Source organism: Pomacea canaliculata, linkage group LG6 (assembly GCF_003073045.1).
Source record: "Pomacea canaliculata isolate SZHN2017 linkage group LG6, ASM307304v1, whole genome shotgun sequence".
NCBI lineage: Eukaryota > Metazoa > Mollusca > Gastropoda > Architaenioglossa > Ampullariidae > Pomacea > Pomacea canaliculata.
Window position 1 is genome coordinate 20,591,304 of NC_037595.1, and position 26,797 is coordinate 20,618,100.

At 44.3% G+C, this 26,797-nt stretch overlaps 1 protein-coding gene across 1 annotated transcript; it reads left to right on the forward strand.

The window, feature by feature from the left end:
* The first annotated feature begins 3,129 nt into the window (after positions 1–3,129).
* LOC112565630 (myophilin-like) lies at positions 3,130–25,724 on the forward strand. The gene is made up of 4 exons (XM_025241198.1): positions 3,130–3,314; positions 22,142–22,278; positions 22,933–23,152; positions 23,395–25,724. Exons 1-4 carry the CDS (start codon positions 3,261–3,263, stop codon positions 23,575–23,577), a joined length of 594 nt encoding a protein of 197 aa, XP_025096983.1. The 5' UTR covers positions 3,130–3,260; the 3' UTR covers positions 23,578–25,724.
* The last annotated feature ends 1,073 nt before the right edge of the window (positions 25,725–26,797 follow it).

Here is a 26,797-nt window from a genome sequence, read left to right on the forward strand (position 1 = left end):
TCAAATTTCAGTTTCCTTTTTTATGGCATCTGCTGCTCGTGGATTATGGCTTTGAAGAAAATGGTATTTACTGTACAGTTCTGTGTCATTGTATCTCTCCAATTTATTTCTTAGGTCTTGAAAAAAAATTCCGTCACTATCTTTACCTTTGGTGGTAGAAAATTACTGGAATGGGACACCGCTAATTAAAATACTCTCTGGTAAAACGATATTTGGGTAGGCCTACCGCCTACCCTGTGTCCATGAATGCTGAGCTTTGGGCCTCTCCTGTTAGTCGATCTGCTCAACAGGCTGGGTAATCTCCCCAGTCACACGGAGGTTATACACGATTCGTTCAAGATGCCATTCTACTTCTATGTCACTTTTGAATATATTTTTAATTATTTAAACCCATATTTACATTGTTTTTCCAAATTACCTCCCCGTTTGACCCAATAATTTTCAATCTTATTTACTTCCGGGGGAAAACAAAAAACATCTCCCGATAAGCGCAGAAATACATACTGTGACTTGCTACCAATTTGAGAATAAAAAGATTCTATCCAAAAAAAAGTAAGACATGGTGTCGCGAAACCTCAAATTATAGACAAACGCGAGTTTTTACTCGCAGGTCGCAAGCGAGAGTTGCCAACGCTCGCTGTTCTAGTTTCCCCCGCCACTCCCGCCTCGCGCCGTTGCATGCCCAAATATGGCACGCTGCTGCGGTGTCGTCTGTTTACCTAACACCGTCCGGATGTGGCTGATGGGACTCGTAAATGGCAGCATGTCTCGTGTTTCCAGCAGTATATGTCTTTTCTTTATCTGCAGATTATTGCATCGCCATTTCCCTCGGGTCACTCGCTATTATTATGGTTACACGGGTTGTTTTCATCCAAACAAGGCTTGGCGCAGACACGCGCATGAGGCCCTGTCAAGGAAAACACTTTAACTAAAAAATGTATACCTACTCAATGTAGTTTATACAAATGCGCATCCGCCTGCATGCTGGACATCCGTAAGACTGCGGGCTGATAGTAACTTTATGGACGCTTTATGGTTGCATTTAAAGTTTATCAGACAGAGAGGACGACGATGTCAAACTGACCTTTATCAGTGATGCTTTGAGAGGACAGCAGACGATCAATAACTGCATCAAGCAGCCACACTTCTCTGCAGTGCCATCAGTTGCACATCTTGACATCTCACAACCTTGTCCTTTGTGTCTTTAAGCTCGCGATCTTCCGGCTTATAATTGGGTATTTGTCAGTCAGTAAGGCTAAGTGTCTGTGCTATACATGGGCGTTAGCTTACATTATACATTCTCAGTCACACACCCAGGAAGGTATTTTAAAGTACTTTTGTTTTATTCTGTGCAAAGGGGAAGATTCTGGAACAAAAGATTATTTTTCAAGTAATTTGTTTTGCCTCATTTTATAGTCCTGTGTGTCCGAATTTATAAGGTTGAAAATTATATAAATTATAAATTATAAAATTTATATAGATGAAAAATTACTCAGCTGAAAACATAGAAAGCTTACTGTTTAAGAACTGATCATCCACCCTTTCCCAAGACAAACAAACGCCGCTCTCTAAAAAGCTTCATCATTGTTGACTTTATGGGTACAAGAAAACTGTAATGTCATCGTGGTTTGTCAGCAGCTTTCCTTTCTATTTCATCTGGAGGCATTCACTTTCCTCACACAAAGCTAAAATAATCGGAATAGGCTGTATTTCGAATGCTTAGCGACATATCAATTTCTCCGTAAATAATATTGATTTCAAGATATTTTCATTTCGTCTAGAGTATGTTTTTATTTGCACATTTCATCCATCGCAAAAGGTGTGATTTTATACTACGCAGTTTGCCATATTTACAATGTAAAAAAGGCTTAAACCAGAATATTTGCACTTTATATATATATATATCCTCGGAAGTTCAAAGTAAGCAGAGATTACTAAACTCCTCATTTTTGACATTATGTAAATAGTAAGCATTGACAACTTTTCTGAACTGTACATAATAAAAAATGTTTTAGGAGATCTTTTGCATGTGTGTGTGTTGGGAGGATGCTTTCCTTGGCAAGCTTTCTCGAGCCTTCTTTATAAATAGGATTTTTTTTTCTTTGTATCCGCAGTAAGAACCAATTTAGAGCGTCTTGCCATTCTTTTATTTCTTCTTTCAATTCCTACCTGCCATTTTCTTAATTATGCGCACTTTTATCTTCTTTTACTTCTGCAACTGAGACCACTACTACTCCTACAACGACTACGACTCCTACTTCTAAGTTTTCTCGTAGTCTTCTACGTTTCCTCTCCACTTCTTTTCTCCTACCAGTTTTGCGCTTTTCCTAGTCACTATTTTTTTTATTATGTCACTGCATCTTTTTTTTTTTAAGTCTAATTTTTAGCCTTCTTTTTCAACCATAAGCTTTTCCTTTTACTCCTTCTCTTTCTTTCGCTAGAATTTCTACAAAAGTTATCTTGCTTTCCATAACTGCATCTCGTTATCAATTCCAGATGTTTCGACGCGATTCACACATATACGTTCCTTAACGACAAGGATAGTTTTCTCGTAAACAGCTGAGAACATGCCTGGAAAGTTTAAACACCACTTTTGAGAGTTTATGCGATAATTCAGGTGATACCACAACAAGAGCTTTGTACTCTTATCAATGCTTATTTCTCTTCAGTGGGAAAATGAGATGGGACGAACAGACCGACAGAGTGACAATCTTATAGGTTTTTAAAAAGTTTTATTGGTAAATTTTTCTCTTTTTGGGTATGACATAATGTTATGCCACATACCAAAATGTATTTATAGCACATAGCACTGTAACTGAGGTGTCAATCTAAGGATGTCGTTAGGGTCAAGAAGCTAACGGCGAACTCGACGGACCTCCCTCGCTCATTCCCACTTTCCCTCCCAGTTCTGAGGCTTACGAGTGTAGTTGAAATTTGACGTTTGCCTGGTATAGAAACTTTAGAAGGTTTGACCTACTCTGAAAGTGGACACGAGTGACAAAGTTATTTTTCTCCTACGCAGAACCTCGAAAACGCGCGCGCGAGAGCTACGCCCACTTTCCAGCCAATGATCGCGTCGCGCATGACGTCACAGCGGCTGAGTGATTCACTGCGGCTGCGCCCGTCTCCGAGCCGGCATTTTAAACCAGCCGAAGTCGTCTGCTGGCTGTCAGTGGTTGAAAGGAAAGCCGTTTCTCCCAGCAAACTCCGCTATCGTGTGAATTCAGTGCATGAGCTAGTGTCAACATTCGTCCAACAAGATGTCCGAAAACAGAGCAACAAAAAGCGGAATTGCCCGTGATGTGCAGCAGAAGGTAAGCCACTCGCTGTCAGCCCTTCGCTGAGTATTATTATTTGTTAATTTTGTCATGGCTGTCGATGAAGCAGACGACAGTTTGTGCAAATGACATTCTAAATGTGTGCGACCTTTCGCGGTCGGTCACTTCTTACAACAACGCAGCTTTTGCTGTTTCCAAATAAGGAAATAAAACTGCGGCTGGGTTCAGATTAGGGGTGAGTAAAGGGTGAATGAATTGGTTGTCCGATAGAAGCAAGCGGAAGCAGTGCATTGAGTGTTTTACCTGAGTTGTGTGCTAAGTTGTCCTGTCACGGTATTTTGCTTTACCGCATAACGACTGCTGCAGCTGATGGTGACAATTTGAATACGAATGTGAGAGTTGAGCAAGAATTTCGTGTTTGTTGTGACTTTAGTACTCGGTCAACTTTCGAGACTAAAGATAGCTGAAAGGGAAATAGCATGATTCCTCGCTGAACTTTCACTTTTCTCGCCCTGTGGCTGCAAATCTTCCTTTTCTCTCATAGAGAAGGGCTTAAAGTGACTGAGCGCTTTAGCAAACAGCTGAAGGACGTTCGGAACATTTATTTTAACAAGGAGACCAGCGAGGCAGGATGGTAGTAGCATTGGACGACTGCTGAAAAACATTCCTAGGGTGACACCCTAGCTCTGCTAAATTGAGGTGTGGTAGTTACTATAGACACCCTTTACCTGACTGACTTTAAGCATGATATGTCTAGAAACTCTAGATGATGACACTTGTTATTTTTCTGTGTAAACCGCAAACTGCTTAAAATCTTATCTATGCTCAGTTCTTTTTTTAGTTGCATTCTTGTACATTTAACAAAATGTTATAAATCGGCCACATGTTATTATAGATCATCATTACACCCCCTTCCTCATGGTTAATAGAGATTTTGCACCAACGAAACATTGCTAGATGTTGAGAGTATAAACAATCAGACCATTTCACTGCTACTTTACAATTTACACCGTCATATAGAGTTGAAAGTTCACTGTGCAGGTAGTGGCAATTGACAAGCATTGAAATGTATTTTTGGCCCAGTGCCCAGTCCTGTCGTTTTCAAAGCTAACCTGTCATGACATGGGTCACCAAACTATGAGTCTGTGTCGCTATTATAAAAACACCTGTGCGTGTTGAACACGTGAGGGTGGTAATAAAACACAGAATGCTACAACAGCAAGCCCTGAAGTTGTAGGTAATATTTGTAGATGTAAACTAGGGATTCATAATTGACACTTATAGCTTGGGTTAGGTTTAGATCATGTGAGTCTTTCTTAGCCAAACGATTTTAAATGTCTAAAGATGAGCATTTCAAGTACGAATTGTTCTGCCAGCTTCTTCCTGTGAATGTACTCACCTAATGTAATGACCTCTTACCTTTTAGTGTCAAACTTCTTAGTTTGAAGCAGTTCTGGGTAAAAGAAGAAGAAAAGAAAAAAGTAGAACTATATTCGTGCACATAAATTTTAAGTATGTTATTTATAAATTTTTAATTTTTTTTTAAGGTATTCGAGAACTCGCTTGCCAGCGATGATCTTTAGAACCATTTTACGCGGTCCCTAGAATTGCGTGAGAAAACTGTAAAATGCCTTGTAGCATGCCTTCACGAGAAGTAAGGTATGCAACCAGGGTGAAGAGTTACTAGAACGTTTAAGGGGAGAAAAAAAAATCGAGTGACTAGACGGGCAGGATTAAGTCTCACCGGTGAAAAGGACAGAGGTTCACGTCCCAGTCACATATTCAAATCGAGGCTATGTAGGAGGTTTCGGAGACCCAAACTCCTCTCACAGGCCGGAGGAGTGGGAGAATGCATGTAAGGTCACATCGCACAGGTGTCACCCACACATAGGGGCTCCAGATGTCAAAAACATGGTGGTCAGGGTCAGAGGCCACTTTCTCAAAAGCCTTCTAAGAATTAATCGGAGCGTGGGTGCCTACCTTATGTTTAAGGAAACGAAAGCAACACCAACCTGCAGTGCTGTCCCATGTGTGCTGAAATGGTTGGTTGTTCCCTGACAGGTTAGATATAGTACATTAGAGGCATTGCGTGCAGCCCGTGAAAGCCCCGAAACACTTTCCACGTGAATAAATCTTTCTGAGAAGGCTGCAAGTAGGAATGTTGCTCGAGTAAAGTTAGGATGGAAGAAGCGTGGTACACTGGGAGATAAGGGAAGAAAGGACAGAAGTCTAATCAAATTAGTGCCAGGGCGTTCACATATGCGCAGACATATTGTAGGGAAGAGGTACAGATGTACTTAAAAAAGATCTATAGTGTTATTAGGAAAAGCGTAGTGCTGTACCTCCCCAACAAACTTGTTAAACATCCAGTGCCACATTTTTGTTCCTCTGCTAAAATAACAACAGGTGCCAGTATTGTTTCCTGCCAACATTTTATTGTTGAACCCTCGCAACAGGGTCGTCTAGTGCAGTGGTTCTCAAAGTGTGGTCCGTGGACCACTAGTGGTCCGCGAGCATAAGTCAGGTGGTCCGCGGCTGACAGTCGTCATATGTCAGCAAAGTGATGTTTAAAGTGATGCATTCCTCGCATTAACATTTTAATTACAAAGAGAGGTAAACATAGTTTTATGTCTACTTTTACAAAAGGACATTTAGTTTTGAATTAAAATGTTTGACTGCTGCGCACCTTTCCATACAGCAAGAGAAATAGTTTGCCTGGTTGAAGTATCTTAATCGTCGGCCTGTGGGCTGCGCCCTCGTCTACTGCGAATAATCGGCCCGGAAGTGGTATGGCGTCGCAGTGTGTACGTTTCCGGACGGAAAAGTTGCACACAGGACACGTGTGATCGGCAGGCATGCTTCACATACCGTGCCAAGCCCTCCAGCTGTTCCAAGAGACTCGAGCAAGTTGGAGATTGAAATAAGGAGAGCATGTACAGATGTGTGCTCACGAAACGACTTCCTGGCTGGCGTAGTCGCCGCCCTCGAGGGTTGCTCGGTGAGCTCTAGCGGTGCACTTAACAGCCCTCGTGGCTGTCGGGACACTTGGCCCCTCCCTTTGATGAAAAAAAATCACAGGGGGATAAACTTGAAAAGCAGCGTCTTAATAGCAGCGACCAAGTGGCAGACGGAGCCAGATGGGAACGGGAAGCCATTCTGGGTCACACGGTTGACGATAATCTTGGCGTTTATTTTCAACAACTTCTGACGCGCGCAGTTGTGTGGGGGTTAAAATGAAAAAAGAAATGCAGGAAAGGTGGCTAGCTGGTTGTGGGAAGTGGGTGTGGGGCTGTGGCACGGGAAAGTCGGGCGGGCGTTTCCTTGGCATGCTTAGAACAACGGCCTGACCTATCGAAGCGTCCACGCCGTCGACAGAGCTCGGACTTCTTGGCGTTGATGTCGCAGTTGTTGGCAAGCCTACCCACACACACACACTTTCCCATGGACCTGGACAGAGCCTTATGTAACTTTCACTATTTTCATCCGATTGTGGCTTTTAGGTAAATTTTATGACACGATAACAACATCAAAACTGGTTACTGGATCGATGGAGCTTGGAATGGAGTGGGGCAACCACAGTTGAGCCAGAGTCTGGAGACTGGTATACACACAATATACATCTTGCAGACAGACGTCTTTACTTCTGAGAGTCTTGTTGAAGATTCCTCAGGGCATCGGGATGCCAACGGAAAACAACACGTGTAACTATAACAAATTAATACGCGAGATAGAGCACTCCGGAAATGAATTGGTTCACGCCTCGTGTGACAACTTGACAGAACATATCACACTCGACACGCCCATCCTGGCGGATCCTCTCGACCCTGAAGAGAAGTCTGCTTGGAGCACCTGGTGTCGATCGAGTGGCGGATGTTCTAGGTGGATCGCTGTCTACCCACTCGATCTCTTTTTTTTAAGCTCTAATCAGAACTTGCAAGTAGGCCAATCTGCTTTGCGCGAGACCACAAGCACAAGTCTTTTTATGGTGTAAAAAACTGGGGGATGTCTCCCTTTTTTAAAGTTTTGTAGCGGTTAGGGTTTTTTGTGAGGGCGGTGCCCATCTTTCATGTTCACTATAGGAAGTTAGCTGCGCGACACGAGCATCGAATCGGTAATCCTCTGGGCTCAGATAAGCCTCGGCAATCCGCTTTCTATTTTGTTTATGGTGTGTCCGATCACAGAAATAAATCCTCCTAACGTCCATATAATTTTAGCGAAATTCATAAGTTTCCAAAAGAAATTTATAACAGTGTATAAAGCAAAAGAAAATCTATTTTTTTTATAGCTAGAATTCGATCAACATAGATGCAATCAACCACTAAATACACAAAAGTAAAAAAAAAAAAAATACTTGTTAGGTGTCTCGCGCTAGTTCAGGGCGTGATGAATCACGAATTGTATGCGCAGTCTTTTTTTTTATTTTTTAATTTGTATAAAAGTGACTTGAATCTTCAACCTCGAGGATTACCCTCAAGTGGCCTGGCAATAAAGTTAAAGTGTATTTAAGCTTAAGGTTATAACTCTTCGGCTCGAAATAAGTATTTTAAAACTGTCGTTGCTAATCTTTGCAGTCTGCTCTTTACCTTTTACTTTCAGTCTTAACTGCGTGTGTGAAGAGAGAAAGAAGAGGGGGAGGAGGTAAAATTTTCTTTAGTTGTATTTTCAGATCCCATCACCTGTTCTTGACAAATGTCCTGTCTTGTCATTAACTATGTGTTAGTGTTGGTGGTGGGGTGGATGTAAGATTGCCAGGGTCATCTGAACCAGAAAAAAAGGTCGAGTCCAAAGGCTAGTGTTTTGTGTCCCTTCCATCTCACTCTCCCTCCCTCACCCCGCTTCTCGCCGGCGTTGAGATGGCAGGAGGGTTTGTCGATGGCCTTATCGAAACACGATAGACGGACAACAGAGCCGGGATTGTACTGAGCCTTGGGACATAAGCCACTCGGCGACTGCTGTGACTTGGCACCACCAGTAAAAGCCCCGAAATGGAATGTGAGGAAGCACTTTAATGTGTGTCGCTTGCCCAAAGAATTTTGGGCTTGACCAGTCTACCTTCCTTACACACCCTCCACCCTTCACGTGTCGACACAACAGCTGGCGTGCGCGTGCATGCTTTTGTGCATGCGTTTGTTAGCTCGGTCGGTTGAAACTGCGTGCAACAGGAACCTTCTCAGACATTTTCGTTCCGACAGTAAAATTCCTCGAGGGAAATCCGAGACGGTGAGATAAGCCGATTTTCAGGACAGGGTGGCTGGCTATTCTGGAACGTGCGGAACGGTTGGGGTCAGCTGGGGTCATGGCGTTGTGTTTCTTCACTAACCTGAGTTCTCTCCTTAAACATCCAAAATGTTGGTGATCACAATGTATTCTCGGCGTGACAGACCTACACCAGAAAAACAGGTATGACAGGTTCCGTACAGTCACGTGTAACAGTCGTATGAACATGACCATGACACGCTTCTGACACCTTCCCGGATCCTGACAAGTCCTGCTTGACTGGCAGTCCGTGCAAATGGAGTTTCCTCCCCGTCCGCGATTCTTAAGTTGATGAAGTGCCCGGCTTTCGTATCGTCAACGATAACCGTGGCCGTGACTCCCGCGCCCTCTGTGGCACGAGCGGGGAGTTGCCGAGGCAAGATGAGAGATGCACTCATTAGTTTACCGACCCGAGGTTCGCCAGCGTGGCAAGGCATCTCCAGATGAATGATAGCCGCGCTTGACAGAACAGCCAAGAGGATGTGAATGAGGCTTTGCAGAGTAGACGCAACTGGCGGAGTTCCCACCCCGGCGTGACCTCTCGTTTTTTTCCAGAACTTTAACAAATTACGAGCGCGAACAATGGAGGCATGGTTGTTATGTAGTCACGGGGCGTTTTATTTCCTTATTAATGGTCGGGAATCGAGGGTCTTATCGCAGTCTGTTTTGAATGGAGGCATGGTTACGTAATCATTGCGCGTTTTATTTCCTTATTAACGGTCAGGAATCGAGGGTGTTATCGCAGTCGATTTTAAAGTATTCACCAGATCATTTTATAGGACTTTTCTACGGAAGCACTTGTTCAGTAGACCACTTGCATTCATCAACCACTTTCAGTCTGCGGTATTTGAAAGAGTTTGGGCGAGACACGTCCATTGCGCAACTTTCACCTGTGGAGGTCGTGTGCAGTGTAAGACTGGATGGTCAGAAGCTCGCAAACTCTATTAAATTACACATCCGCGTGCAAGGAGAGTTTTGAGGTACAAATTCTACTTGTGTGGCTTTTCGGTGTCCCCAAAAAAAAAGATTTGTCAGCGGCACCAGCTGCAGATTGTCAGAGAGAAGCACAGCACGGTTGCTTGCTGATAACGCTCTCATGCAGTTTTTGTGTTGTTTGTTTCAGAAAAATTATGGCTCATGCCTGCTTAAGTTGTAATGTGTCTTCCTTGCGTGTGACAGCAGTTTTGTGTCGATAACCACTTGTGGTAAGCTCACGGCGGAGCTAAATATAGCATTTCCTGTCTCCTGGCGTGCACTTTCTCGCTAACGATATTAATTTCGTCCACAGGCGGGAGGGAATGTAGATGCTATTTCGATTTGTGATGACCTGCTAGAAAATTTGACATTGCATGGGTGTGATGTCACGGTGTTGACTTTGTTGGACAAGCTGTTGTAATGTTTGTGCTGGCAACATCAAACTGTCATCTATCTACATTCGATACTTCAGTGTCAGCTGGCTCTTGCTGGCTTTATTTAATTCCTTACCAGACGGTTGTCTCGGCGATAACTGTGAAGACGATTTAGTTGTCTGTTTCAGGACACGAAACTTCGCAAGTAGGATGTACTGAAACTTTCTAAAAGCCTATCTTGAGCAAATGTGGTCGAGCTTTAACCATTTGTGGCAAAGTTGAATGTGAAGGTCACAGTAAATCAGTGGTTTGAGCGAAAACGGTTTGGACAAAGAAACCTTGTGCAACTTTCTAAGCTTACTCCATATTTGTTTACCACAGTACAATGGGGCTTTTTGGCAATTCCTGAGTCTCACACTTCGGCATTTTGACCGGTTAAGAACGACCTTTACAAGCTAAAGCTCAGTTTTGTTGGGTACAACTACACACATATATATATATAGCTACTAATGCTAAACAGGCAGTATGCATAGACGTTAGAAAAAAGTATTTTAATGCAATTAGAATACCTATTAAAGTATTCAGACTGTAAAAGTACCGAACATTATTCTACAATGAAAATCAAGGAGTCTTCATACAGCAAAATTATTTCAAAAGTTCGTTTGAGATTTATTGACACGTTTGTTTACTCAGTTCCACGCACTCATATAAAGCAGGTCAACACATCGCGTGTATTGCAGCCCCGCGTTGTGGGCGGAGTGTGTCTCCTTACTCACCAATCGATAACTAACACGTGTGTTGTGCATTCGTCATGCAGGTAGACGGCTGGTCAGAAACAATACCTGTACGTGCTTCTGTCCAGCTTCATGGTTCTGTTTTATGGGCGCCTCATAATTGAACTCGATTGCAAAGCAGGTGCGTCGTCTACTACAGAGAAGACAGACCAAATGGCTTGCAACTGGTGTCATGTGACTTGTAGGAGTGACCCGTCGATAAAAAAAAAACGCGTCCAGTTTCGTTACTTGGGGATCTTAGTTTTCCCTTCTGGATTTTTTTTTCCTTGGGGGAAGGGTGGGCAGGGAACAGATAGAGATCTTGGAGTGACCACACAACTAGAAACTATTATCCGGAAGAAGTGCTTTCGTCGCCAAGTGTTTCCCCGTGGCAATGACAGTCTTCGCAAACCACTTTCAATTAGAAATATTAAAGGGTCATTTTGTGAAGTTTACAAAAACAACACGAAGACAAGCTGTCTACTCTCCCGATAGTACTCAAGTGTCTAAGGTCAGCGCACGGAGCAGTTTCGGGGACATATTGACACAAAGTCCTGTTGAAATGCGGCCAAATGAAGCGGTCTTCCGCCACAGTCGCTTGCAGCAACTTTGTCCCGCGTGCCAGAACGAGGCCGCTGTTTCGTGCGAAAGGTCAGGCGAGGTCACGTTACTTTGACCATGGTAGTGCGAAAAATGTCAACGAGGCTTGCTGAGGTTTCTCCCCTGCATCGGTTATTTTGCGTGAGCATGCCTCGAACGTGGCGAGCAAGTGGGTAAATATTTGCCTCAGGTTTTGAACACGGGCTTCAAATTAACAGTGAAAGCTAATGAATGCTGTCTTGTCTCTAGCGAATACCTTCTGTTCCACTTGCTTGGAAGTTAATCTTTTATTCAAACAAGCTACAAGACTTAATGAGTAAAAACAGCAATGCTTGTTTACCGATTTCTTTGGTCTTTTTAAAGTGTAATGTGAAAGTGCAGAGAGAAATAGCATGGTACTTGTGAACAGACTAAACAGACATGAGAACAGCTCTGAAGAACATCACCGTTCTAGTGAAAACACGAATTAAAACTTAGTGTGTAGGCGTTGCAACCGTATACTGTTCTCACCTTTCTTGACATTTCACACAGGACAAGCAGCCCTGGACAAACAGAGGACTGGCCAGAAGGCAGGCTGGCGCCTCGCTCCCTCACCCCACTCCCACCCCCAACACACACACATGTACACAAACGCCTGCCCTGCACCACAAACTCAGAATGGAGTTCGTGCTACTGAAGTCAGCCAAGCTACACAAGATTTGACTGAATGGTTGTTTAAATGGTACGGATTTTCTTGTTGGCGTTGCCTGACTTGGAAATCGTTCAGCAGTCGCCTGGATACGGCGGATATAGCAAAGAAAAGGACAGGACTCTGGAACGGAAATGGAAGTTGCGCCCAGTAAGTGCACTGGTGTGTAAACAGACTATCAAACCAGAGGAAAACCACTCGTGCGAGGGCGAGTTCCTTTCTCCCATCTCTCTGGCCTTCGTTATTTTGCACCAACATACATGTAATTGCTGTCAAAAAAAATGTCTTCTGCCTTGTCAAATCGTCTATCGTATATTGTAAGTGACCAAGAAAACAACTGCTGCTCTAAGGAGTCCTAAGTTCCGAAGCTCTGCTATCGAGGCTTTTCTTTGAGGCGGAAAATAGAACCAGACCCTAGGGTCGCTGGTAAACAAAGGTCGAGTGTCACGATAGCCCTATGACACTTGGTAGTTCAGAGAGAGCAAAGACCTGGGGCCTTAACAAGGAACGAGGACACGATGAACAAAAGAGGTTTCTGACGTAGAGGGAACACGACTCCTGTGAAATAAGACCCTGTGAAAAGCTCCGCAGGGGAGCGTGCCATCTTCCTTTCTTATTATTCCAGTCTGGGCTTCACGTGCCCATGGCTGTGCCGTGTACAGCTCTTTTGTCAGCTCGGAAAAACAGTTGGTGGGACACAAACATGCTAACATTGACTACCCTGAAGTGTGCTGAGGTGAATGTCATTTACGTGAATTGTAGTAGGGAGTATCTGTGATGTTGAACTGCTTCAGGGAGTACCTGTTTGTTTTCAGCCTTTTTCTGTGAGCTTCTGGCGAAAAGGTGTTTTTTCCCCCATGGTGGAGATTTCACATTTCCTTCACTTTGGCCCCTTCCTAATCTTCTCTCTCTCTTCGAGTTTTATCATTTTCCTCCTCCCTCTTGCCCCGCTTCCCCTTACCATACACACACAAGCACAATTTTCATCGCAAAGTCACAAACATCAGACGTTCCTCGGTGAGAAAAAAAATACCGAAAAAACAATGACTGGATTATTTGTTATGACAGAAGGGCCGACCCGTACAATTTCGAGGGATTTGCGGAGTACTTGGTACATTCTGTCTTTCGACGGCTCTCGTCACTTGCTTACCGACAACGTTTTTCTGAAGCCAGCTCACGTCACGTGACCAAACTCGCAAAACAAGTTCGCATAGCCGTGTCTACACAGCTGTAGCCTCACTTTGCTCTGCGTCACATTTGCATGGATTTGTTTCCGATTTCTCCCAGTCATTAAACGGCTACATGTTTACATTGTCGGCAGGTTTGTCTGTTATTATATCTGCTTAGGAGTCGGCAAAGTCTTCACGTGAGTACGTGAATCAGAAACAAAATATGGTAAGTTGTATTTTCCTGCGAGCTGTTTAGTCACGCCATCGAGCACGGTGTTGTATTACCTAGGCTAGGGTCGAAGTTGACACCTGGAACGTGTGCTACCAACCATCTAGTCTTCTAAAGCCGTGACCTACCACGGGGAGGAGTTGAGAAAGGTGTGAAGCATGTTATCTTTCCCTCGGTCACAGCTCGTTACAGACAAGTTAATCTCCGCGTACCGAGCCGTGACGGCACTTGACACCAGACCACAGCTCAGCCGTGACACACCTATGTCAACACAGGATATTAACAGCCTCGTTCAATGCATGCCGCTGACCAAATATAGAATTCAGTTTTTTCAACTAAAAACATGGTTTAATCGAGGTACACTGATTTGTCTCGCAGGAGACATCACGTGGACGCGTAGAAAATCTGAGGTTGGGGAGCCAACTGCGCACTTTGAATGCTAAATTAGCTTCATTGTATTGCAGATGTAGTCGTACCTGTTAAACATTCAAGACTTCAAACCACATCTCTTTTTGCCAACTGAGTTGGACAGCACGCGTATCAAATTTTAAAGTTTAATGCCAAAGTTAGCAATTTAATGTGAAGGCTTGGGGCGCTCAGTGGTGTAGTGGTTAAAACACTCGCTTGTCACCACTGCAGTGAGAGGCACTGTGTTCATATCTCGTGTCGGGACACTCTGTGACACCTGTTCGCAGGCCTGGGCGTCGGAGGTTTCTTCCTCTCTCTTCTTCCCCATAGTGCGAAATCACCTCTAGGTGGAAGCACTTTCCTACTAAATCAACTAACCATCCATTAATATGCAGCTCTTATGATTACCTGTCAGTTTAAATAAGCATCTCTAAAGAGTTTGTTTTTCAAAGCTACGAGTTAGCCAGGAGAGGACATCAACTAGTTCTGCATCCATGCAATGGGGATATGTCATGTGACCATGTTCATTCGCGAACTCTGCTAATGTTCTTTCAACTGTTTGTCACGGATCATTTGCTAGCAAGTACACGCTTACAGACAACACACACTTTCAAATGTATCGGTAACAGTGATGGCCCTTTGATCTAGATGTAAGGGGTAACTTTCTGTAGCTTCTGCTGTCACTGAGGAGAAAACCTCAGGCTGGAGGAATAAAACTTGGTATCTGATCCAAACAAACGCCTGACGACAACACAGGTCACCTGTAGCACGTGAGGGTCATACAAGTGCATTCTTTGCATTCCATGGCCCAGATGTTCTCATGGAGAAAGTCACACAGTCTCGTGCAGCCCAGCGGGTCCAGCCGCTAACGTGTTAACATGATCTCGCAGTACAACGCTGACCGAGAAGCAGTTAACCTTTTTGACCCCATGACAGGTGCAGAAATGGCGGCAGGACTCACTTTTGATCTTTCTTTTTGTCCCGAGTTCATGGATATTTAGAACAAAGTCATTTTTGCCCTTGGTTGTGTTGCAGCTTTCAGGGAATAAAACAAAAGGAATTTTGTCGGTAAAAGTTCCAGAATACTTTTCCTTTGCACCTGGCGTGGACTGCTTCGGTAATTTTGCAACACAAGATGGCATTGGATGCGAAGTGACCTCGCAGACTGACCTTGACCTGCAGCGTCTGATCGATCACGAGTAACTGATCACAAAAAAAAAAACCGGGTAACTCCTACTAAACCTACCAAAGGTGATCTTTTCAATGCTGGTCGCTGAAGCATGATCGATCTTGAGTGCGGTGTGTTTGAAGGAAACTCCATGACAACCCTTGATGTCGACACGGCGTTGAGTTTTAACAGCTAGAAATAGAGAACTGAAGAGAAACGAACTGTACTGCTCTGATCTCACGATCAGCCAGACTGTGAAAACCAATCTTACGACAGTTGTGTCATTCATCTAATCCAGTCACCACAGTATGTACAAAGGTACAGAACTGAAAAACCAAATGTTTGTTGTTACTGCTGTTAGAGCTTGGGTGAAGGAGGGAGGGCGAGGAAAGGGGGTGAGGTTCGAACATCTTAGCGTTTGGCGGCGACAACTGGAGAGAAAATCGTGCGACTGTGGTTGGTTCCTCGGGCAGCCTGCCTTGTATGGCTTGAGACCGCGGTGCACAGTGAGTCATCTCACGCACCTTCCTTCCCGGGGTCCCTGACAGTGCTGCTCCACATTCTGCTCCAGGCGAGAGCGCGAATTGTAGCTCACCCTCTAGTTCAGGTCATTTTGAATGAAAAGACCACCAGAATAACAAGTCACACTGTTTTCTTGATGTCTTCTCGAGTATTCTCTCTGGACTCCAACAGTTTTTGTTTTGGGAGGGTCTCACATGGAAAGCATGAAACAGATGGGTCTCGTAATCTCGCTCCATAAAACACGTTTAGTAATATTACAGCGTATATCATGTGTTACTATTTATAATATGGAAAAGAACATGGAGGACATTTAGCCTGGAGGGATAACTCTTTCTATGTGTAGGCACTCAGAATGTATGGTCAACATATGATCTACATGTCAGTGGTCACGGAGCTCCATAAAATCACGTGTGTACACCAATGTATACGTAAATGCGTGTATGTATAGGTGTACAGATACAATCTCATACACACCCAATGCACCCATGCAATCGTCCACTCCTCCTTCCCTCAACTGCCGGTTTCGGTCAACAATGTTTGATATGTTCATATGGTGTCATAACTAAGTTGGAGATTTGAGCTCGTGAAACGTCCACGCTTAATCGTGAAAAATAAACTTTGGCGCTCGTTGAAAAAACGAAGATAACGTGTTTCTTTCACTGTATAACTCGTCTTCAAATATAAACAGCCTTTGCCGCCAAGAGGCGCGCGTGAAGACCCGGGATGCAGGTGACACGACGAGGCTGGTGAAGGGTCCGTCATTAGTCTTACAACTCACGGCGCGGGATGTTTGCTGTGGCTGAACCCTCGGCACTGGGACCGCTGCCACGTTTCTAACGTCCCCCAACGTCTCCAACGCCCCTTGTGCAAACTGCACCCGGCGCTGGCCTCCAAAATAGCACGCTGAGCTGTCGTGGACCACAGCTTGCCATTGGTCCCCGATGGCGCACCGGTGCTGCCCTTGTATGGGCGAAAAAACTGTATATGTCAAAAGAATTTAAAGGAGGGAGTGTTAAGGGGTACGCATGATAGCCGTGTCACAACCTTTAAGCAGCACAAAGAAGAAAAAAGGCTTGGAAATAAAGTGTGAATCGGTTATGTTAGAAGTACAAGACGCGGTCTTTGTTCAGTACTTGCTGTTTGGTACATTACTTACATATGTAACCTGTCGTACTTTATGAAGCAGGAATAGTTTCTTGACAGCCCGTCTTCTTCATAAGACGAATTGCTGCTTAGTAGGGCTATTGAAAATGAGCACGTACTGGTCTGTATAAACCACCACTAACCAAAAAAAAACAACAACAACAACAACACTAAACGCACCAAAGCACTACTACTACGTCAGACTACAGGGCTGCTATCATTAATTCCTCATTTATGACAGCTCATGTTGATGCAGCATGTGTCAGGGTGTCATAGGGCACTGACAGGCAGCCATCGCCATCTGTCGGTGCTAGGGTGTACGTACATATTCCACACCTGACAGGTTGCTACGAGTTTTAGTGAGCTGCAACTCAACAGTCACTGTTTGCTCGACACAGCCTCCAGCCGCAAACAGATTTAATGAAAGCACAATTCTTCAGCCCTCGTGTGTGTTTTTTTGAACTGTCGCATAGGATATAGTGAACAGACTTTGTTGACTGCTTAAATTCATTCTCTCTTACCACCCCCACAACATCCTTGTCCTTTTGAGCATCATAACCTCTTCTTTTTTCTTTTTGTTTTCGCTGGTTTTCATTTTGTGTAACATTCTGAGACCTTTGTAAGCTTGTTACATTTACTAAACTTTAAAGCTCACAGATGGAAAGATTAAGTGACGAAGCACAAACCGATTCCATTAATAGACACTAATGATAAAAGATGAAAGGGATCGGCGAAATGTTTGCACTCATGTCACGTGTTTCCTCCAACGGCTACAGATGTTAACTATCCGTTTGTGAGACAGGGAAGATAAACACGCGAGATGGGACTGCTGGGAGTGTAGCCGAGACACCGGTGTCCGGAGTGATCCTGGATTCCGTGCTGTTGGCGGCGTGAACAGCGTTACATGTTGTTGACATGGTGTGAGATGTGATCCAGTCGATTCACACTCTGTTGTCACTGCACCCAGACTCTGAGCTTGTCTCAGCGGGGTATGTGTTAAACGGTCCACAGACACCATCTATGTCGTGCCTTGCGAACACAGCGTCCTCACATATAATTATATACTCAGCACGATGTGCTCAGGTAATGCTGTATGTGAGCTGCTGTCACATTCCGCCCAGTGCAGAATACTTGCACAGCCAGCATGTATGAGACACGTGTGTACTTGTGATCTTGAAGCCCTCGCTAAAACAGCTTCCTATCGATCTCGCGTTTGCTTTGAAGTCTACGCGCCTGTAATCAGAAGGGTTGCTTTATCGACATCGTCTGTCTGCTCTCGACCAATTTGGCTGATGTTGTCGTCGGGTCGATGCGAAGCTCGGCCCACCCGGTATATTGCTCCTGTCAGTAAAATAATGTCTGGCAGATTATAGTTTGTATCTAGGCTACCCCGGATTGCCTGGGGCGGCCCGGTGGCGTAACAGTTAGCGCCTGTCACCAGTACAGTGAAGGTTGCTGTCCTGGGTTCAGCTCTCGTCTCGGGCACGTTGTTTTTTCTCTGCATTTGGCATCTGTTTACATAGCTGACTGCTTAGTTTCTGGCTCAGCGTATAACACCCAAAAATTCCTCCCTCCCCCTTAAGCCCCTCAGTCCATATACCGCCGAAGTGTCAACTCTTTGTGTCTATAGCAACAAGTCTTTAAGACTCATGTGACAATCTGTATGGCAATCATGGGGACCTATAGGAAACAATTTGTCCATGTAGTTGTCCATCTTATCAAGCGAGTGGATTGTCTTTCGGAGGCAGGTCGCAAAAGGTTGCCTAATGTTCTATTGTTATTCCTCGTCATGGCAGTCGGCTTCAGCGGGCCATTTATTTGGTGCGAATGGGAATGTCATTAAAAAAACATACTTGACCTTTATGTGTGTTAAGTCGAGAGCAAGAGACAACTGTGTGACACACGTAAACATCCTTTATTCACAAGCAAAACAGCGCTTTCTTATTTAATTGCTTGAGGCAGCCAACCGACACAAATGTTTACGCATTTTTATGCGAGTGTACGCACTAGCCGGGGAAACTGTCGACAGGTGTAGTCGTCACTACACAACAGTTTGTCACCACAGTAGTGAATATAGCCTCTTGAAATTTATTGTCTTCGGTTGTTAAGAGCCGGCGAAGCCGTTGACCTCGTCAAGTGACGGCGAGGTCCTATCATGTGAGAGCAATGTAATCTGAGGGAAGGGTTCTCGCTGATCGTTGGAGAGTGGAAAATTGGCTGCCTGGCTGGCTGCACATTACGTATGCCATCAAGGATATGCACAGCCTCTTGTGATGTGACAAGTGAAGCAGCATTCATTTTGACATTGTTGCCAGGAAGCCTTCTTATCTTGATTCTGAAAGCGTGATGTGTACTGTAGTTTAGTTTAGTCCTCGTTACTCCTCGAGGAGCACAGGGCCCCAACAGTGTACTGTGGTATGGTGAAGATATTCCCGGATTAAATAATAAACCATCCGCAATCTTTGCAGCTTCTTTTAAAGATTTGAAGAGAGTAACAATCTGCTTTCGGTTTTAAATTTGATAATTTGAATCCCACTGTTGCCCAGCAGTCTTACCAAAGCCATTGCAAGTGAAAACGAGGACCGTACATGAACCGGAAGCGTTTAAACGACAAACACTTAGTGCAAACCCTTCTCCTTGCTAATTAGGAAAAATGTCCATAAAACATAGCCTTCAGTAATTATTTTGGTGACACAGGAACAGGCGTCAAGCGGTTCGTGTACTGTGAATGTTTTGTTTGTTGAATTTACTGTCTTTTGTTGTTTTTGTCCTGTTCTCTCTCGATTTTTTTGTGGTGCTTGAAGTGTCATCGGCATGCAAATTCAAGCACATGTAAACACAGGCACGGGCGATGAGAGATAATATTTTCACTGGCAAAATAGTAATTTGCATAGCTTGTTTTTCAAACGAGTTTCAGTCCCATAAAATGTGTCAGAGCCTAGATAAGACACACAGTTTTTGACTTGATATACTGTGTGATCCATCACACTGTAGACTACCCGCCTGCATGTCTGTCACTAAACATGACAGTTAACTTTACGACCTCGGACTATTGTCCATGGAGCTGGGGTTGAGGGGGTGTTGAATCGTTATGCACCTGAGAGCCTCGCATACCTGGAAAGAGACAAAGACTCGATGGGAGGGTATGGCTGGTCGCTAAGGATTTTATTTTGTTGTCACCTGCATAAAATTGTTTATTTGTTTTTCTTTATAGTCAGAGGAATCAAAATAAAGTCGTCGACGTATTTCTTATGTCCAGAAGTTCATAATGTATGATGTTACTGGTGTAAGGCTAATACCAACCCTTGAGTCTGTCTTCTAGGGTTACCCTTCGCGTTGTAAATGACTTTACAATGTATTTACAGGAAAGGGAGCAAAAAGTTGAAACACGACCCCGGCTTAATTAAAATCAAGCTCGGGTGGGGTGGGGTGGGGGGACTGGATTTTGCGTAGCATAGAGTTGACCGGTACTGCCTGTTACACTGAACCTTTCCGTCGCAAGGACCGTCTGGATGCTCTCGATGCCGGGTGCCGCGCGTGCAAACGTTGGCAGGACACGGTTACCACGTGCAAGCGGTATGTGGGTGCTGCTTCTTAACGATAACCTTTGTGCTCTGACGTCATGCTGACTGCATGTTAATGAGCTCGCGAGCTTGTCGCAAACTTAACCCAGAGGACCACCCACAGGTGAGTGTCGAGTGAGAGGGGAAGAGTGGGGTAGCTTGTGTACTGAGCTCTTACATCGTCTCCGGCCTCGGAGGGCTCCTTGCTGTTTACTCACGAGGTCGTCAAGACCTCTTCAGCTCGGAGGTCTCCGGCCTGGCGATCGTGTTGGGGAGACCACGGTAAACAAGTTTTTAAACTTCTGGATGGGGAAAGGCAAAGCGACCTGAGATGTACATCATCCATATTTGCTGCAACCCATGCACACCCTGTTCGTAAAGGGATCGCAGGGGCAGAGTTTAGACGGGGTGACGACCTCTGTGTTTGGAAGAGCGAGTCTGGAATGGGGGGGTTTGATGCTAAGTGACCCCGGCAGATACGTGTTCATTTAGCGGGACTGGAGGAGGGGAAAGACAAATTTACTCCCGACCTTTGACCACTGTGAGGGAGGAGGAGGGGCCCATGTCTCTTGGCGTCTGGCCAGATTTTTGTTATAAATGTGAACTGCTGCTTTTTCATTCTGAAACTTTCCTTCCTAGTTACAGTTGTGCAGAGGTCAGTCTTGCACAGAGTTGCTTATGGCCAGTTTCGTTTGCCCAGTCACAAGTTTATGGTGCTCGATGGATTTGATCAACGAGATAGTCGTCTCTAAACCCATTTCTCTTTCTCTCAACCCCTACCTTCTCCGATGCAGTCTTGATAATAATAAATGAAAGATTTGTAAAGCGCATACTCGTAGGTAGATGACGGATATGGAAAGGGAGAGAATTCAATTGCTTTGCTTCACAGTCACTAAACATCCTTTGACCATTTGTTGTTCTGGTGAAAAAAAATTGTTAGGATACGGGTCATCAGACGAGGAGCGGAGTTGTCTAGCTGGGACGTAGGGGAAGAGAAATTAAAATAAATAATCAAGGCAGGAGCCAGCAAAGAAAGTAAAACTAAGCACGGCCAGTTTGAACTCAGAGAGCGGATGGGTAGCCAGTGCAAAAAGGTGAGGAGTGGCTCTAAGCACCAGACCAGCTTTCCAGTCCATATTTTATACTGAGCCTTGCGGTGGAGCACCACACCGTAGGCGGGTCGACTTGCGGTTTGCTTCTGACAGGAAATTCGTATCATCCGGGAGTCAAATGGCCAGATGACTAAGGCTGATTCAACACAGCATTGAATCCGGACACAAAGCTGCTGTCTACGGGCAACAATATAAATGGGGTTTAACGGGCGGGTTTTGTGAAATTGTGTCCCAGAGGGTGAATGATCGCAACCCCAGCACAGACCATATAACTACATTGGGATGGCGCTCAGCAATATAGCCTTTTTCAGGAAAGGGTGAAGAAGTTAGGGTTTTATTTTAATTTAATCAGAAATGCTTATACTCAGCGCGCATCGTTGACATGCCGATAGAATGATGTCACTCGGTAGCTTGACGGACAAAGGCGTTTGATAGTCCTGCCTCTCCTATTTATAGAACACTAAAAATAGTTCTTTTGTGAAGTTCTTTCTTTCACAGTCTACGGGTTTTCGTTAGTCGTTCCGTGAGAAAACAGTTGTTGATAGGTCAGAGGTCAGTCCTCAGATCATATCCGCTGCTCCAGAACGTGACATGGCGTTGACTGCAACATACCCGACTTACAAGGGTGGAAAGGTGGTAGTAGATATAGGAAATGTTATTGCAGATAACGAGGCCATGGCCTAACACCAGTAGCACGCAGCACCAGAATCCAGTGACACCACGCATAGAGCTCAGCTTTATGTACATGGGGCGAAGAAGCGAGTTAATACTTTGACGAAAATGCTGTAAAATGTTGTGGGTCATTTGTTGACCTGTTGTGGGTCCCGCCCCCAGGATAAACTACATGAGATTATTTTTTTTTATTATTATTATGTTTGTGCAGATCGCCGGCAAGTATGACAAGGAGATGGCAGCCAAGTGCATGTCGTGGCTGGCACGAGTGACAGGGGAGCCTCTCAATACCAGCGGAGAAATGGACACCGTCTACGAGGCGCTTGGCGACGGCTATGTACTGTGCATGTAAGGTCCTCCTCTCCTCCACGTGCGTGCATGCGTGTGTATGTGTGTGTGTCATAAATGGGGCGTTGGCACTTGAACTCGTAGACCGTAAATCATGTAACCCTTGGCCGATCGTCACCATCATGATCATTAACCCTTCACTGTGAAACAACAATACCGAGGGATTAAAGTCCAAGGAGAAAAGCATATTCATACAAAAGTATTCAGGGTTTTGTGGGTGGGGGAGTGTCAAGATGGCTGGGTGGCTCTGCCTGCTCCGGAGTAGCATGCTAACTTATTAGCCGTTCTTGTTTATGTTATATTCCTCAGTATTTCAGTAAATGAAGTATCCTTGTGCTTTATTATCTGTAGATAAGCGCAGAGTTGTGCCATATCACATATTTTGTATTTATACACATGCAACGCTTGTGTCTTATCGCTCATTCTGTGTTTTAATAGACACATACAGTTGTGCTTATCACTTCTTTTGCATCGGTATACACATATCGTGTGATGCCTTATCGGTCATTTTGTATCTTCACATACATGCAGCGTTGTGCCTTGTCTGCCAGGCTGTATCTGTATGTGCACCTAGCGTTGTGCCTTATCGTAGATGTTCATCTAAGCGTGTAGTCTCGTGCCCAGTCTGAGGGTCTCGTTTCCATCTGTTTCCAGCCTCGCCGACAGGATCAAACCCGGCTGCGTGCCGGCCGGCAAGCTGAAGAAGCGTCCCGCCATGGCCTTCGCCAAGATGGAGATGATCGAGCTGTTCAACCAGAAGATCAAGCAGCCGCCACTCAGCGTGCCCGAGCACGCATGCTTCGCGACCCCTGACCTCTACGAGAAGCAGAACATGGTGCAGGTCATCACGTGCTTGGAGTCTGTCGCGCGCAAGGTGAGGGCCGCAGTTTGTTACCCCTAATGGAAATAATTTCTCCAGCGGACTCAAGTCATCGTCATTTCAGATATGAAAATCGCTCCTGCTTTATTTATCGTCGACGAAATTTTTTCCTGAAGTGGATTACAAAAGGGAACTTTTGTATGTGATGCTAGCGCAGGAGCACTAAAACATAGTGTAGCTTTGGATGATGATGATGATGATGTCGATGATAACAATGGTGGTGATATTTGTTACAGTGTCAGGCCCCTGATATCCCTGTCGAGGGTTTCGGACCCAAAGAGGCAGAGGCTAACCGCCGCGATTTTTCGGAGGAGCAGCTGAACCAAGGCAAGAACATCATCGGACTGCAGATGGGAAGCAACAAGGGGGCCTCTCAATCTGGCCAGAACTTCGGCAAAGCTCGACATATTGTGGACTGAACGCCAGCTGACAAACCTCTTCTCTGCCACACACAATCCACACAGCCTCCTGACCACACAATTCATTTCAGGCTGTGACTGAAAACAAACTGTCTGGAGGGCTCATGGGTTACATTATGTATTTCTTTCTCTTTCACCATAGGAGTCTATTACAAATTTACAGACTTTACTAATTAGTTGGGACAATTTTAATAGTTAAACAGATGTTCTTTGAGTCTTGAAGGCTAATGTTTCAAAGAAGCATTTCTTAGGTAGAAATATACTTGAAAAACGAAATGCGCCAGCAAGTAAGCAACTTTTAGAAGTCGATCAGTGCAGCACAGGGGCGATAACCAGCGTCTTTAGCTTTCGGGCCGCAACACCTGCGATGCTTAAAGCATCCTCATTAACGATTTTAAAAAATTAAACTTGACAGACTGGACATTTTTCTGCTTATAAGCAGTAAGCTAAACACTTCGAGAATGTTCTTTCACAAGTAGACTAGGAAACCCTACCTGTAGCACATTCAGCGCAAATATTGCAGTTTGCTTTAAATGGCCATTTTGCATGTCTGAGATAGATAAAGTTCAGTAAGCTAAGCATGTAACCGAACATACTTTTCTCAAAGACTATGCAATGCAATGAGAGGTACACGACTGAGTTTGAAGAGTGGGAAATGGCCGTTGTTCATTGGCTGCTCTCGCTTTTTATGTCATTCCGTAATCTCTCTCGTTTTTGTTTTGCCAGAATTGTGTACAGTCCCAATAGGCACTCCAAGTCCTTTTGCCACATATGTTACGAGTATATTTCAGTAGTGCATTGGTATATGGCAATATTCTATTTGCGTGGCGCGCAATACTGCAGCTTAGAGGTCTGGGTCGCTACCGTAAGCTCGCAAACTAAGGGGCAGCTCTGGTTGGACACGATTTTACAGGTGTACCATAAGAGTGCATGCTGAGATGGGAACAGGAGCCGAAGTAGTTGCCTGTTAGCATGTGGCGCTGGCCTGTTTCTCTCACTTCAGGGTGTAGGCCAAAATTCGCCACTTAAGTTGCCGAAAGGGCAAAATTTGCCACTTCATGTTGTTGAGGGACCAGCAGTTGCTGCCTCAGGTTGCGAGACTTTCTGACACGACAGAAGACCTTTAAAAGCCCGATACTGATTGTAGTGGTGCTAATGTGTTTCACACTATGCTGTCTGCTGGCAGTGCGCACACACACAAACACAAATACACACGCGCGCATGTTCGCACATACCACACAACACAACTACATAACGAGTTTCAGTAACCGTTAAAGCAATATTTATTGTAATGATTATCCTTCATTCCACCTGCAGGCTATCTGTACAACCTTTAAGTCGTCTGCTAAAATTCCCAGGCATTCTCCAAATATTATTCTATGTATCGTTGTCTGCTTCATAGGCTGTGTATATTTGAGTGGGTTTTTTTTTTTCATCATACCATATTATTCATATTCGTCATTTTTTTCATCGGGGACCAACTTACGCCTCTAATGCTCTTGCAACCAGTCCGATTTCTTCTTTGCAACGAGCACTTAATATCATTTCTTTTGCGGACAGATCAGTCACGTGCCTTCTCTCTTCAATGTGTTAAGTAGCAGCAAAACAGACAACACTATCATTTCATCCTTTCAAGTTAATAGTGAAATTAAATAAAAGCAAACTTTTTACTTTTTCATTGATGGGTTGATCTCGGAAGCTGTAAGAAAATGGCGATCGCGTTGTTTGAAAATCGCAATGTCTTTACAGATGTGCTGAGCATTTGACTTTTAAGTGTAAAGCCTGTTTAAGGCCCAGTTTAGCATAGCAAGACACCAGAGACAGGGTGGGGAAGGTGTTTAGCATCTGACAGTCGGGCTCTAGGAAGCCACCTGAACAATGTTGCGGGACCAGAAGAGAGGACATGATGCCAGTAGCCTCTACACTTCTACTTACCGGGTTAATCTGTAAAACAAGCTAATGATGTGAAATCATGGCTTTTGTCCATTCGTTTAATTTCTTCTCATTTCATCATGGCTGTATGAAAGCCATTTTCTGTGGAACCACTGAGAACTTCGAGCAAGTGATATGTCTCCTTTTTGCTGTTGTTTCTTCCCGCCTGTAATCGGCAAAGGCAGTTTGTCAAATAAATGATCTGTGTCCTTAAATGGTTGAGTTTTATTTTCATTGATTTGTGTGTGTGAAGAAAGACACAAGCAGCTGAAGAAAGTAAGTTTCGTAGAACACTTAACGGAACTGGAAACAAATCATGTCCTTGCTGGAGCTTACCATCTGCCTATTGCGAGACTTCTGGGAAATACATCAGTAAAATGTGAAAGTTTTCAATCAATAGTTCATATTGGGAGAATATTTGATTTTTGTGGTGTATCAAGATAGAATAAGGCTTCCTATGTTGTGGAATAACTCGTTTGAGAAAAGGTATCATTTATAATCTTGGGAAGACACTAAAATTGACCGAAAAAAGACATCAGAACAAGGGTCTAGGACACCGAGGAGGTAGATGACTCAGTAGAAGTGAAATGTCTTTTCTAAACTATAAATCCGAGCAGTTGTAGAAAGCTAGATTATTCCATGATTTCCAAACACATCACTAGAAGACGATGGCAGAGACAGGAGCTGAAATCTTGGTCGCCATATTCTTGTCAGCATCGGCCATTTGATCTCGAAAGACCATGAACACTTTTACAAAATGTAAGCATTACAGGCTAGCAATAACTTGCAAGAGTTGTTTTTCACGGTCCATTTATCCTCGTCACTCGTCTCTGAAGAGCTGCACAAGTTGCAAAAGACTTTAATTGTGCCCCGTAGAATCGTCCAGTAGCTCTTCATTCCTGTGTATAATCCCTCGACTATCTCGTTAGCAGTCTTTGCACTAGAAGATAATTTCAGCCAACAACGATTTGATGATGAGACTATGGAAGAAAATGCAGTCTCGGACAAAGGGAAAGTACTCCATTATTGGCCACTAGTTCTTTGTCTAAGCAGAGTTGTTTCCCTTGTCTTGCAATCGCGCTAGCAGAGCTCCTGACATTGTGTCGGTTCCTTTAGGTTTTATTCTTTGTTTTATGATTGTTTCGGCTTTGCTCTGCAAATAGTATGGTTGAAATGTTACTGCTATCCTTCTATTACCTCAGAGTTGTAGTAAAATCTAGTTGCTATCTACACGCTAAGCCCTATTTTTGAGGTGAATGATGGGCTTTTGCCGCACTGAACAATAGAA